The sequence below is a fragment of the Cricetulus griseus genome, assembly GCF_003668045.3.
Source record: "Cricetulus griseus strain 17A/GY chromosome 1 unlocalized genomic scaffold, alternate assembly CriGri-PICRH-1.0 chr1_1, whole genome shotgun sequence".
NCBI classification, from domain to species: domain Eukaryota; kingdom Metazoa; phylum Chordata; class Mammalia; order Rodentia; family Cricetidae; genus Cricetulus; species Cricetulus griseus.
In genome coordinates this window covers 130,928,519-130,942,074 of record NW_023276807.1, presented here as the reverse complement: position 1 = coordinate 130,942,074, position 13,556 = coordinate 130,928,519, and the positions used below count along the sequence as shown (strand labels likewise).

At 43.6% G+C, this 13,556-nt stretch overlaps 1 protein-coding gene and 1 long non-coding RNA gene across 2 annotated transcripts; one reads left to right on the top strand and one right to left on the bottom strand.

The window, feature by feature from the left end:
- The first annotated feature begins 2,829 nt into the window (after window positions 1-2,829).
- Window positions 2,830-4,505, top strand: LOC118239641. The gene is made up of 2 exons (XR_004772331.1): window positions 2,830-4,067; window positions 4,401-4,505. It is a non-coding gene; the product is annotated as an uncharacterized LOC118239641 (long non-coding RNA).
- Window positions 4,506-10,319: 5,814 nt separating this feature from the next.
- Window positions 10,320-12,686, bottom strand: CUNH4orf19 (chromosome unknown C4orf19 homolog). The gene is made up of 2 exons (XM_035452531.1): window positions 12,655-12,686; window positions 10,320-11,226 (listed from the first exon to the last, which is right to left on the bottom strand). The coding sequence occupies exons 1-2, from the start codon at window positions 12,684-12,686 to the stop codon at window positions 10,320-10,322; spliced, it is 939 nt and encodes a 312-aa protein (XP_035308422.1).
- Between the last annotated feature and the right edge of the window lie 870 nt (window positions 12,687-13,556).

The following is a 13,556-nucleotide window of genomic DNA, read 5'->3' as shown; positions in this document are numbered from 1 at the left end:
TTGCTCTGTAACGTTCATGTTAACCTGCAGGACACGAGGCTGTTATTATACAATAATTTTATGTATTTGTTCAACACAGGCATACATAGTTGGATACTTCTCCGTGAGAGCCACCTTTATTAACAGAACATGCAATGAACTAGGCTCAGCTTTTTCCTTTTGGAAAACTCGTTATGTGGGTCAGCTCCCTTCATGCCTGTCTACCCAGTGTAGTTATAGGATTCATTTGGAACACAGAAAGGCATTTGTCACTCACTGCCCACACTCCAACTCTGCTTTCTGTGAAGGCTAGAAGTTTCAAATGACTATTCAGTACACTTCACTCTTTGTGGAGTTGAGTAATTTGATTTGGAATGTGTGAAGATGTACTATTGAGTAGGCTGGACAAATGGAAAGGCTGATATAATTTTCCCCATGAAGACGCAGAAGCCTGAACTGCACGAGGGAAGGTACTGGAAATTCCCCAGATTCCTCATAGTCAAAAGGGGTTACTTGGGGTGGCATATTTTGTTTTTAATCAGCCTCTTTTTTATGCATGTGGTGCAGATTGGAGATGCCAAGATATTGTTTAGCTTTTATGTTTGTCAGTGTTGGGAATGTGGCAAACCATGGCCAGCCTGGAGTCCCTAGTCAGTGCTCTCAGTGCCTGGGCTCCCGGAACATCCGAGGCTTCATAGGGGGATTGTTCATGGTTTTGCACACTTATTCATTCCCTTCTCAAACCTGCCTTTCTGGCCAGCCTTTCTCTATCCAAAACATACAGTGCAGAATGGAAGCATTTGGTTGCCTAGAAGTGGGATCCCCATAACTTGGAGGTTTGTAGCAAATGTTTGGCTCTGAGCATCCACCTTGCACAGGACTGACTCTTTGGCCCCCTCTTCTGGTTGGATGTGGGCACTGCAGGGAGGATGGTCTGGCCATTTGTTCATGATCTTTCATGTAGAGCCCCCACGGTGTGTTTGCAAAACAAATAAACCTTTAAAAATAAACAATATAACAGCAATATAAACAGAGTAAAAGATCAGATTTGTTTTTTTCCTGGTCTGTTTTTCTGATCTTGTCAATTTATCTCGTTTTTCCCCACCAAAATACTTCCTTATCTTACATGGACACCTGTGTTTCTGAAGGCATTGTATTGGATGAAGGCAGAAATGACTGTGTCGAATTCTGGAGGAAGCCCCAGGCCTTAAGTCCTGTCATGGAAATGGTGTGATTATTGTAAATGATTGGGACTTGGAGAGACAGCCTGGTGTTTGCTGCAGAGTTGAGCCTTAGCTCCACCACTCTTGCTGTGTGCTAGGAACCATGCTCATGTCTTCTCGGAGGCTCCGACTTTCCTGAGGCCCCTGCTCAGGATTTATTTATTTACTTTTGCATGTGTGTGTGTGTGTGTGTGTGTGTGTGTGTGTGTGTGTGTGTGTGTGTGTGTTGGGGGGACCCGAGTATGTTGAGAGTCTTCAGTCTCTCTTCACTTCATTGACTGAGGCAGGATCTCTTGCTAAACCCAGAGATCACTGATTTGTCTTGCCTAGCTAGCCAGCTTGCTGTAGGAATCCACTCGTGGGTTTTTAAGGAGTAGAAAATGCATGCAAAATCATGATGCCTGCCACACACAGTCTCCCCATCTACCTCCAGAGGGCACTGCCCTTTTAGTGGCTGTTGATGCATTTTGTGTAGCTATGAATAAAATATCTGGGGTAGAATACTTTAAAAGGAGAAAAGGCTTACTTGGCCCCAAGTTTAGGGTGGTGGTGAAAAATCTAAGCTCGGCAGCCACATTTAGTGAAGCCCTTACTGTTCACTGTAACTTGGCTGGAGCACCATCACTATGGCAGGGGGATGTGAGTGGTGAAAGAAGATGTAGAAAGAGGCCAAACTCCAGGGTGACCTTGCTGTATAATAGTCTGCTCTCAGGGTAACTAATGCAGCCTCAAAGACCCAATTCATTTCTTAATTCTGTCTCCAGACCTAATACAGTTACTTGAGAAAGAAATAGTCTATTCATGAGAGTTGAGCCTGCATAACCTAACGATCTCCTACAGTCCCATGAGCCCCTGAACATGATTACACTGCAAATCATTTTTGTTGTTTTGGTGGAAACAAACCCTAGCCAAACCACGAAACTTGGTAGTGGGACTGTGCATATCTGTCTATTGAGCAAGTGCACACAGCTTTGTCTAGAGTCTGGCTGAGACACTAAGTTTCCTATTCTGAACTGAGCCAAGTTAGAGCTCATGGACCTTGTAGGAGAGTTCAAGAAGGGACCAAGTGTGGAAGATGCTAAAGCCCAGGGCTACAAGGGAGCTGAAGGCAAAAGGCAGAGTGTGTAGTGGTGCACCCAGGCTTCATCAACTGTGCACTTGTTCCTTTGGAGACTGATAGTTCCTCCTTTACACTCAATGGTACCCTGTTCCTCTGCCCATAATAGTTCAGGGTGGACCTGTGGCTTAACTTCCCCCCTGGCCTAAAGAAGCCCCTCTGTGGGATATTTACAAACTGGAGCTAAAGCTGTGGCCTAAGGGGCTGTGATAGACCAATGGGTGTGAGGACTAGAAGGAAGCATGCAGAGGGAAGACAGGAATCTCAGACTATCCCTGTGGTATGGTGTCTGAGTTTCATGAACATTTCAAGGAAGCATCTCTTTTGCTTTACATAGTTTATGCTCTTGTTAGTTGCAACCATATGCATACAAACAATAGACCCCAAATAGCAATGGAGTTATTTATTGAAATATGAGGGGTATAATGGTTTGAATAAGAATGGCCACATAGGCTCATATGTTTGAATGCTTAGGGAGTAGCACTATTTGTTGGAGTAGATGTGGTCTTGTTGAAGAAAGTGTGTCACTGGGGTTGTGCTTTGAGGTTTCAGAAGCTCAAGCCAGGCCCAGTGTCTCTCTCCTGCTGCCTGTGGATATGGATATAGAACTCTCAGCTCCTTCTCCACCATCATGTTTGCCTGTACACTGCCATACTACCCATGCAGATAATGGACTAAACCTCTGAACTGTAAGAGAGCTCCAATTAAATGTTTTCCTTTATAAGAGTTGCCATGGTCATGATGTCTCTTCACAACATTGACTAAGACAATGAGTGACAGGGAGATGGCTGAGGAGTTCCAGATACACATACTTTCCAAAACCCTTGTAGTAAGCACAGCAGCTCAGATTCCAGAACTGCCTTGGGCCCATCTCCAGGAGTCCTGGTCAAGCATAGTTCTTGCAAACTGAATTGCCTTAGCACAGTCCCTCTATGCTCTCTCTCCATGATCTAGCACAAGGCTTATTCCTACAGATTCAGTAAGAGCCAGGGTTGGGCATCCAGATGTGTTTGCCCATCCTACAAACTCCGTGTAAAGATAATGTGCTCTTTGGATGGTAGTTTTAGCATTACCTGAGCTTGGGTGTGCCATGTATAGAGCCAGATAGAGCTGGAATTCAACTCACTTGATACCAAAACTACACAATTTAGATTCTCACTTTCTTTCTTGGGACTAAATGCTGAGAGTTTGGCCAGTTGATGTTTCTTTCCCTATCACAATGCTTTGCCTTTGAAGACAACTGGGGACTTGAGTGGAAGGCTAAGCAAAGGCAAGACTCCAGTCCTGCTGGGCCTGAGTCCTCTGGTCCAGGTCACACACCTGATTTGAGTAAATAATTGTCTTTGCCTGAGCTTGAATGGACTCATAAGTGTGAGAGAAGGGACTAGTTGTAATTTTGTTTTATCACTAAAAGGAGATTAACATCTTAGTATGGTAGGAAATAACTAGGTTTATTGTTATTCTGGAGTTACCTGAGAAACTGTAAGCAAAAATGTCCTCAGAGTTACGACACTGTGTTCAAATTGCAGTATCCATGGGTTAGCTTATTACATACAGATATCCTAACATTGGCCATATCAAACAAAAGGCACACTAAATAAAAAAACAAACCAAATGTCACCCCTTGGAGTAACCATCAGACCCTATTGGCCCTCTCAAGGCTTCTGTTGTGCATCAAATATGCATTTTATTGTATAAATTTTTATTTGGGGGCAAGGAAGGACAAAATAAAGATCCATTTTGATAAGGTATGCGGCGTCCACCCTTGACCAGCAAGAAAGACGCCACACCGAGGAATCTTCTTCAAACACAGTTTAATCGGGAACCTCTTTGCTTTTACAGTGTATAATGGCGGCGGCGGCCCCGGGCCGAGGGAGACGGGGCCTGATATAGTCTACATCTACCAATCACCTAACCCTACGTGGCACGCCAGGATAGGTTGTCTCCAAGCAGAATTAAGAGGATACATGACCTTTGCCTAATTTGGAGTTGTTTACACAGAGAGCGCTCGCCGTCGGGCTGGCGGAGGGCGGAAACCGGCGCCATCTTTTGGGTGCGGTTTTCTGCAGCTCCCTACAAAGGTACTCATTTCAAGGGCAGGCATTGTGAGCTAAAAGTGTAAGTGGGCATGTACCTCTATGTGTTCTTTAGCCAGTAAGGGATGAAATAAAGCATGTTCCAGATGAGTTCCTCTGCTGTATTTTTAATGTTGGGTGGTAATTGGTGATGTAGTTGGGAAAGGGTTTATCACTCTAGAGATGATTGTCATCAGAAGTGGCCCAGAGAGCCTTAGCTCATGGCAGTGAAGACTTAGTTATTAAAAAGATGTGGAATGCGACTCATGAATGTGAGCCAACGACGTTAGCTGAGTGGCCAAATGACAGTTAATATTTCGGTTTTCCCTAGATCCGGGCAGGTGATAAGCACTTCTGTCTCAGTGTAGTCTTATGGTGCAGGGGGAGCCCTCGCCCTCACTTCTCATCACCTCTGCTTATAGGTGATGAGACTGGGGGATGGCTCTCAACATGCACTGGCAGGATTTGCTCACAGATACTACTGATGAAGAGGATTTCAGTCAATAATTCGATCAATAGCCAACTAATTCAGTGAATTATTTTGAAGTAGCGTCTATATAGGTATTTCGTCTTGCTATAAATAAGCTATAAACAAATAATAACCTATACTTTAAATATGACACCCATTTTTGCTAGATTGTCACCTGACTTATGACTGATGTCATGAAAATTTTTGAGTCCAAGTCTCATGGAGTTGCAAATTCATAATTTAAACCTTTTGTTGCTCTTCAGTCATCAACATTTTGGACAGGGAGAGTATCTCAGCTGGACCCAGAGACCACAGCTGACTCTTGAACTTGAGAAGCCATCCTTACATTTATGTCTGAGGACCACATGCTTTCAAAGTGTCAAGATTCTCCTATGCTTATGTCTGTGTCTGTGTCTGTGTCTACCACATGTGTGTGCATATACCTATGGAAGCTGGAAGCCAGGAGATGGAGTCAGATCCCCTGGAGCTGGAGTTACAGTGGTCATTTGTGCCCAGTGTGGGTGCTGGGATGGGGGTATTCTTCATCAGAAGAGTGGAAAGCACGAAGTAACAAGGCTTTAACTAAGCACTCTAATTAGACTAGTCCACCCCTCCCCCATCTTAGTTTGGAATGTGCAGTTTTGATAAGAGAAATGAGTAAAATTCTTTGCCTGTTTTCTGGCCTTTAGGTCACATTTCAGTCTAGTTTCATATTAACTATTCCCAAAAGCCTGAAAGTGACTCTGGGCAGTCCCAGTGAAGGAACAGTGGCAGGCAGCTGGCGATGGATGTGTGTTTTCAACTGTGCGTGTGCTCAAGTTTAGGTGTGTGAGTGCATGTGTGCCCACACACACACACACACACACACACACACACACACACAGTATATTCTGTCAATATTAGCCCCATTCTATTTATTGACAGAGTGCTTTTATAAACGTGGGCTCATTTGGTCTTCTAAACCAGTGGTTTCCTAAATAGGTTTCACAGGTCCTGGTGGTATGGGAAAGAAGAGTTCAACTTTGATATTTTAATTATTACTTCTTTTTACTATTACTCTGTGAAGTAGAATCCATATCAGAATAAGACGGTATATTTATTTATAGCATGCCTATGAAGGGGTGAGTGTACAGTATTTGTTCTTGATGTCCAGAGTGAGATCGACAAGGTGGCTGCCATTGATGCTACCGCCTCAGTGTTGCTAGACAAGGCTAGGGACCTACCCATATCAACAGCGTGGATGCTCGGGAGCCACTCAAGGCTTAGCAAGTCTCTAAGTTCTGAGGTGTAAAAATCTGTTTTCAGCCTCTCTTTCTTTTTAAAGGCAAGCATAGTGCATTTTTCCAGGGCACACTAAAGCTGGATAGTATCTGTTTTCACACTACAAAGTAGGAACGGCTCCACTTTAGAAAACCAAGGCTCAGAAAAAGGAAGAAATGTAAACCACTGGTTCATAGCAAGAGACACAGGGGACTCCAGGAGCAGTGTGACTAAATACCATATGTGTGTGACATGCTAAGCAACTGTCCTGGGGGTCAGAATTTCTGGACACCTGGACACCATGACTCTTGGCTGTTGCTTTGTGTAAAAAGCTAGCCCAAAGTACTTTCTCTACCACTTGAAATCAAGAGAAAGACAAGTGGGAGCCTTTTCACAAGGACACATCCTTTGCTTTTCCTTCCTTCTTTGGGATTTTAAAGATTAAATTCAAGATGGCTGAAAACTGAGGCCACCAATCCCCTAACAGGTTTGCCTAAACATTGGCTTTCTTAAGATTTTTGACAGTTTGGGATTCCTGCTGTCAGGTGAACAAGGACTCAGTCTTCTACTCTGTGTCTACCCTTCCCCAACTCACCAGAAAACCTGGTTCAAACTGAGCAAAACTACCTGCAGGAAACCTGATTCATGTGGGCCTGAGCTCCACCAGACTACAAACACACATGTATATCACAGGGACATGAGCCCACAGTCCAGTCATCATTCTGCAATCTTAAGGATGGCTCTTCAAGCTGTGTGCAGAGTGTTTATTCTTTCATTCAGTCAAGATTGAATTTAGTTACTGTTTGTGCCATACCCCATCTTAAGAGCATGGCCAATGGCACCTGTTTGGTGGGTGCTTTAGTGGGAAGGACAGCAGATAATTCACTTCACGAGGCTTACTTTCATATGCAGGTGAGTCAAACTTAAGTCAGCATCCTGACAAAGACAGCCTTGGCTACACAGTCCATTTAAGGCCAGCCTGGGCTACATGAGACTCCTTCTCCAAAAGCCAAAATAAAAATAAAAATAAAAGGTTACATTTTCATCATCAGGGAAAGCACTTACCATAAACAAATGTCAGCTTTTGTGTGTGTGTGTGTGTGAGCATCTCTATAGTAGGAATATCTTTAAGTGGATGAGTTTAATCTAGAGAAAAAATAAAATAAAACCAGAGAGGGAGAATTATCTTTTCCATCATAAAGATGTATGCAAGATCAAGCCAGTCAGTATTCCAGCATGGACAGGAGATGGCTAATGGAATCACATCCCTAGCCAAGGAGATATTGACAATTGATGGCTGCTCATAGAGTCAGATTTCAAGTGTGGCCACTTGAAAGTTGCTCATTCTCCAATGGATGTCTCCACAACTCTGTATGTGCAGGCAGCACTAACTGAACTCAATGGTTATTTTATTAAAAAAAAAAAAAGACAAAAGAAAAGGGTATGAAGGTGGGAGGAGGATGTATGGTGGGGTTTGAGGGAGTGGAGAGTATTTAATACATATTGTAAACAAGCTTGTGTTGTGGCACACACCTTTAATCCCAGCACTCTGGAAGGCAGAGGCAGGTGGATCTCTGTGAGTTCAAAGCCAGTCTGGTCTACAGAGTGAGTTCCATGGCAGCCATGGCTATGTAGCAAGATCCTGTCTCAAAAGAAAAGAAAAGAAACAAGTCTGTATATCAAACATGTATGAAGTGTCAAAAATAAATACAAATTATTCTTTTAAAAAAAGACTTATGCAAATGAGAGTACCTTTTCTGAGAAGAAATCTCAAGTCCAAGCTACAGTAGGGACTGTCCTACATGCTATTAGGTGTCAGTGGTGACTAACCCAGGCAAGACATGAGATCTCTGCTCATCTTCCTGCATTTTGCACGCAATGTTACACATAAGAACTGCTGACAGCTTTCTCAGCCGAAAGGATGTACTGATGAGAGAGGCCTGAAGGGAGACGGGAGATGACAGGTGGCATCATCCATTGAGCTTTGACAAATAGGTATGTACCATGCAAGACACCTGGATTCTCTTCACTCTTTTGAGGACCTGCCTTGACAATTACACCAAATCTGAAACTATCTTTCCTTGGCAACCAAGACATGAAAGTTTTGTAAACAGGACAATTCAGTTTCTACCACTGAGAGGTTAAATGTTAAGTCTTAGCTCTAGAAAGCAGAATGTAATAGTAAGTAATAAAACAATCCTGGGTTAGCAAGATGGCTTTGCCAGTAAAGGTGCTTGCTGCCACTGCTGGTAATCTGTGTTCCATTCCTGGGCTCCATATAGTTGAAGGAGAGAACTGAGTTCCACAAGTTGTTCAAAAAAAAAAAAACTTAAATCAAAATTGGGATTTAATATTGTAAATTCCATGTGCTAGTCTGAGCCTGACTAGGTTGGTACCTCACAGTGGGTGTGCCTGTGCTTTCAAAATGTTCAAATGTTCCAAAGGGCTCCCTGTTTCCAGCATCACTCTTCCGATAACGTGCCCCCCAAGAACACACTACAAACACGAAATGCTGGTGGCTGTCGGACCAACCCTTAGAAGAAGCCAGAATGGGGAGTTTTTTCAGTCTCAGAGTCTTCTCTGAGGTCCTCAGGGGAAGCCTGAATGGGGGTAAAGGTGAACAGGGCCAAGACTACTTCATTAAAAAGGTTGGAATGCTTGGCTATCTATTAACATTCTCAAAGCTACTTTTTGCCAAAATAAATCTTTATGGCCTGAGAGAGCCGTCAGTGTTGGGAACTTAGTGGCCATCCTGAGAGTAACCTAACATGCACACATACTACAGTGCTTCTGGGACTGACAGAAAGTCGTGTTTGCATCAATCCCTTCTTTACACAGCTCTGTCTGAATTTCCTTTTTGTGTCCATTTTGGGAATGTGACTGAAGCTGGGGTGGTGGCAGCTGTCAAGACTTCCAGACTTCCTTTTCCTGGACCAAAGGCTTAAGGATGTTTTATGCCACACTCAATATCAGTGTCATCCTTGGATCTCTGGCAAACCAGTCAGTTGTACCATATACCTGAGGGTTTAGGAGTTCTGATGTGGCAGAGACTGTAGGCTGCTCGCCTCAAAATCAATATCCATTCTCTCTTATCCATGGGAATTATATTCCAAATTGATGTGGGATACACGAGTACACAGCTTAATTGTTTTCTATTCTCTTTTCTCTCCAGCTAGATGTGGCCAAGTGATCAGATGCTAACCAACCTGGTAAAAATTGAAAGTGGGACAATACCCCCTTAATACAGAAGGGTTCCATGTGTGGCCCTTCCTTTTCCATTACCGTAAATGAAGGTCTACCTGTGTAAACTGGAGGAAACACCAATGGTCACTGATGGTCTGGGACACTCATATCCAGATTTGAGACAAGGCAGGGAGACATGTCTGTTATGATGCTTTAATGAGAACCAGACATTTAATGACACAAACCCCTCCATAAATGGCTTTTCTGCTCTAAAACACTCATGGACTTGAAACAAAAACATGACACACATTTTAAGAAGGATTTTGGCCAGCCACCCACATCCCAAAGGGGATTAAAAAGTAATAGTGTAAAAAAAAAAAAAGTTAAGGTCTAGGTGTTTTCATAGCACAGCTGAGGACTAACCCTTTGTCACATCTGCTCCACCCTGAAGGCCACAGAGCTGAACCTGATTGTCCCACAAGTGGTTAGTTAGTAGTTCCCTGGGTGACTGTCCCTGAAGTTAAGCTCTGGCACACAGTAGGCACTTTAACTGGATAGTCACCCTTTCTAGCTTGGGTGAAGTATTTGGCTCTCAAAAACAAGGTAAAGAAATACATTCAAACAGCACTGTCCATGTTTGTGTGCCCCTGGGATCAGGTGTGTGGGGGCATTCTCATGCACATCTGGACAGATGTTCTGGGGGAGCATCCAGGGCCAGCAAGCAAGCTGCATATGTTGTGGACATGGGCATGAAGGTCCACTCTTACTTTGATTCTCACATTCTGAATCAGAGTCCAGCTACAATAGAGGGATGCTGTTTACGACAAGCAGCCTGGCACAGGTACTGGCAATGGGATGAGAACAGATGTAAACATGTGGTGCAGCTGGTAAGGCTGCCTGGGCATGCCTGCAGAGTGGTTAGCTCGGTGTCCGTTCACTTATCTTTCTCTATCTGCTCAGCATGACTGCAGCTCACTCGCCTCACCTCACCCAGCCTTTACCCAGCCCATCCTCTAATCTGCCTCATCTGCATCTTCTCCTGCAGTAGCAGCTTCTAATGCTGCAAGGGCTTCGGCCACCTCAGCATCCTCATCTACAACTCCATCCCTGTCCCCATTGTAGGGGTGGGGGACTTCCTGCTCATTTCTAGAATCAACCACCGATGTAGGGTGAGTGGGACCCTCCTCTTTGAAGTAGACATTCAGAACTTCTGTTGTCACTGCCTCATTCAGTGAGTCCCAGCTTCTCTTGAGGGAGAAGGGCAGGCTCAAACCCTGCTCACTCATGCGGGGGTGAATTCCGGGCAGGGACTCCACCTCAGGGTGGTTCTCAAAAAGATAATCCTTTTCCGCAGGGTCTGCGTTGTCTACTGTGGGGTTCCAGAGCTGGGGGTAATCTGGGGCTGGTATGTGTAGGACATGGTCCGCCGCTGCCAAGACCTCAGCAGGGGCTTTGAAGTCTCCATGGGCTACCATCTGGGTCTCTTCTGAAGTGGGAACCATGCAGCTTTGCTTCCTGCAGTCCTCTTCTTCAAGGAAGGGCTGAGCTGGGTGTGTGCTGTCTATGGTGCCTTCCCAGGGGCTGCTGGCCCAGGAGCCACTGTCAACCTGGTGGGGTCTGGGACTCCTGACCAAATGCAGAGTGGCAGTGGGGCTGATACCATTGACAATACCATGCTTCTCCACACAGTGTCTCTCTTCTGAGTCCTCCTGAGGGAGTGATCGTTGGTGAGGTAGACCAGCTGTACCATCTCTGTTCTCTGTATTGGTCAGGCTCTCACCGTGCAGGGCATTCCTGGGCACTTCAGCCTCACTGTTTTGGGTGCCTTTTAGTCTGACAGTGTCATCCTCATCCAACTTGCAGTTGTTTACCTCGTTGACAAAACCAGGAGAGGGCACTTGAACTGGATCAAAGAGATAGCTGGGGGTGAGAGGAGTAGGCATCAGTTATATTGACATTGGGACAGATGAGCTGGGGAAGGAACTAGCTCCTGGGATTGTGTCTAAAAGAATAAATATACTTGGCATACAAATCTTTGGCTCATGAAAAGAGCTGAGGGGACCCAAAAGGAAGGGATAGGTGAATTATAAAAGAAGTTTATGGAATTTAAAAATATAAATTAAAAAGTTCACTAACAGGGAAATAAGGGGTAAAGTACCAAGTACCAACTGTGTATTTCTCCAATGGAATATGATATAGTCATGAAATGATAAGTATGAAGTTTGTGGTAGGGTGAAAGAAACGATCACTGAGGGGTTAGTTCCAGGACTCTCATACATAACAATATTATCTGTAAATGCTCACATTTTTCATATGGAATTATGGCATATCAGCATATGTATACCCTCATTACACTTCGAGTCATTTCTAGATTCCTTATGCCACCTAAGGCAAAATAAATGCCATATAGACTATCTTCAACTTGTACTGTTTAGGAAGCAACAAGAAAAAAGACCAAATATTCAGCACAGACTTGGTTTCTTTTCTGAATATTTGAATCTAAGCTTGGTGGACTCTGGGCCTGTGGAGTCCATGGATGTAGAGAACTAATGCTGTCATTAATAGATACTTTTGAATAAAGACCACTACACATGGCTTTGATGGAGTAAAGCTTATAAGTGTGTGTTTGGAATCAAAGTCAGAGCTTCCTGGTGCCTTGCCCCCCACAATCCCCGGAAGTCATGTCATCAGTTAATCTGTTTTCCTTATGATTCATATAACTCAAAGTTTTATGAATGTCACAAGAAAGGTGACTGGACTCTTTATTGTCAGTGATGTCATTTCAGTTCTCTATAACCTGAGCTTTAAAATGTCATTTATTTATTTATTTATTTATTTATTTATTTTGCATTGAAGGCTTTGTGAGAAACATAAATTCAACTGAAATAGAATTTGACCTCAAGAGTGATGGTATGTCTAACAGTTTTGGGAAATGGGAAAATTAAAAAAAAGTCTAGTTTGTAAATGATGCCAAATGGAGCCAAGCCTTCATGTCTTGGCAATGTGGGTCAAACCTGAGCTGCCTAAATGCACTGATGGTGTCACAATTTCATTTTTGAGCTGCTGTCACATGTATTATCTTTACAGATTTATTTATTTCTATGACTCTTGCTATTGCTTTCACATCTGCCATTGGACAAAGCAATGGGTTTTAATATGACATTTTCATACCTGTATATAATTGACTTTGATTACATCCACCCCCCATCCTCTAGTAGGTCCTCCCATGCCCACTTGTCCCATTTTCTTCCTAGAGTCCCTCTTCTACTTTTATGCCTTATTTTAGTCTTAACATGACTATAGAACTACTACAAATTCCCTTGCGAATGCCAACTGTGTTCACTTTACCTGTGAATCATCTTACAACACCTGCACCCCATCTGGATTAATTTTTGTTATCATCTGAAAGAATAAGAAAAAGAGAATGTCATTAGCCATATTAGTGAGAATCAAGTTCAATATTTTTAGACACTCAAAATTAAGATCTGTAAGTTCTGGTCAAAGGATAGCATGTGAATCATGAAGACAACCGCTCCCCACCCCCGAATCTCTAAAGTCATGGATTCCAAATCCTTAAACATTCTTTACACTTGATTCACTCAAACCCCTTTTCAGCCACCCAGACTTTGTATTTCACCCCCATCCACATCTGAGAAAAACATGATGGAATAATGTCAGGGAGCAAAGGGACCCATGATGTTTAGTAACCTGTGGCCTTCCTCAGGGACCTAGGGATCTTCCTGAACACAACACGGCTCAGCAGCTGGACATGCAAACATTCCTAGAGGATTCCTTGCCATCTCAGGTATTAAGATGGCAATAGTTTAAATACTGAATATCCATCAAAGGCCCATGTGTTTATGGTTTGGTAGCCAGCCTGGGAGGTGGTGGGCCTTTTAGAAGGTGGAGTTCCGTGGACAGAAGTTAGATCATTAGGGTGGTATACCTTTGAAGAGAGTATTTGGACCCAGTACTCTCTTTTTTTCTTTTTCTCAGCTGCCTTGAGGTGACCAAGTTATTTTCGGTCACGTGATCCTACCATGATGTACTATACTGACATAGCCTCAAAAACATGGCCAATTGCCTGAAACTTCTACAACTGAGAACCAAAATGAACCATTCCGTCTGGGAACAAAAGTAAACCATCCCTTCTTTTTATTTTATAAGCAATCTTATTTTACATATCAGTCCCAGTTCCCTCTCCCTTCCACATTCCCACTCCCCCCACCATCTCCTGACCCCACCCCCAT

What these genes read in the sequence shown, in the direction of transcription:
- CUNH4orf19 (XM_035452531.1), bottom strand. Translation starts at nt 12,686, where the DNA reads ATGGGGTGCAGGTGTTGTAAGATGATTCACAG. An exon ending in TGTTGTAAGATGATTCACAG is followed by an intron (nt 11,227 to 12,654) that starts GTAAAGTGAACA and finishes TCTCACCCCCAG; the next exon opens with CTATCTCTTTGATCCAGTTC.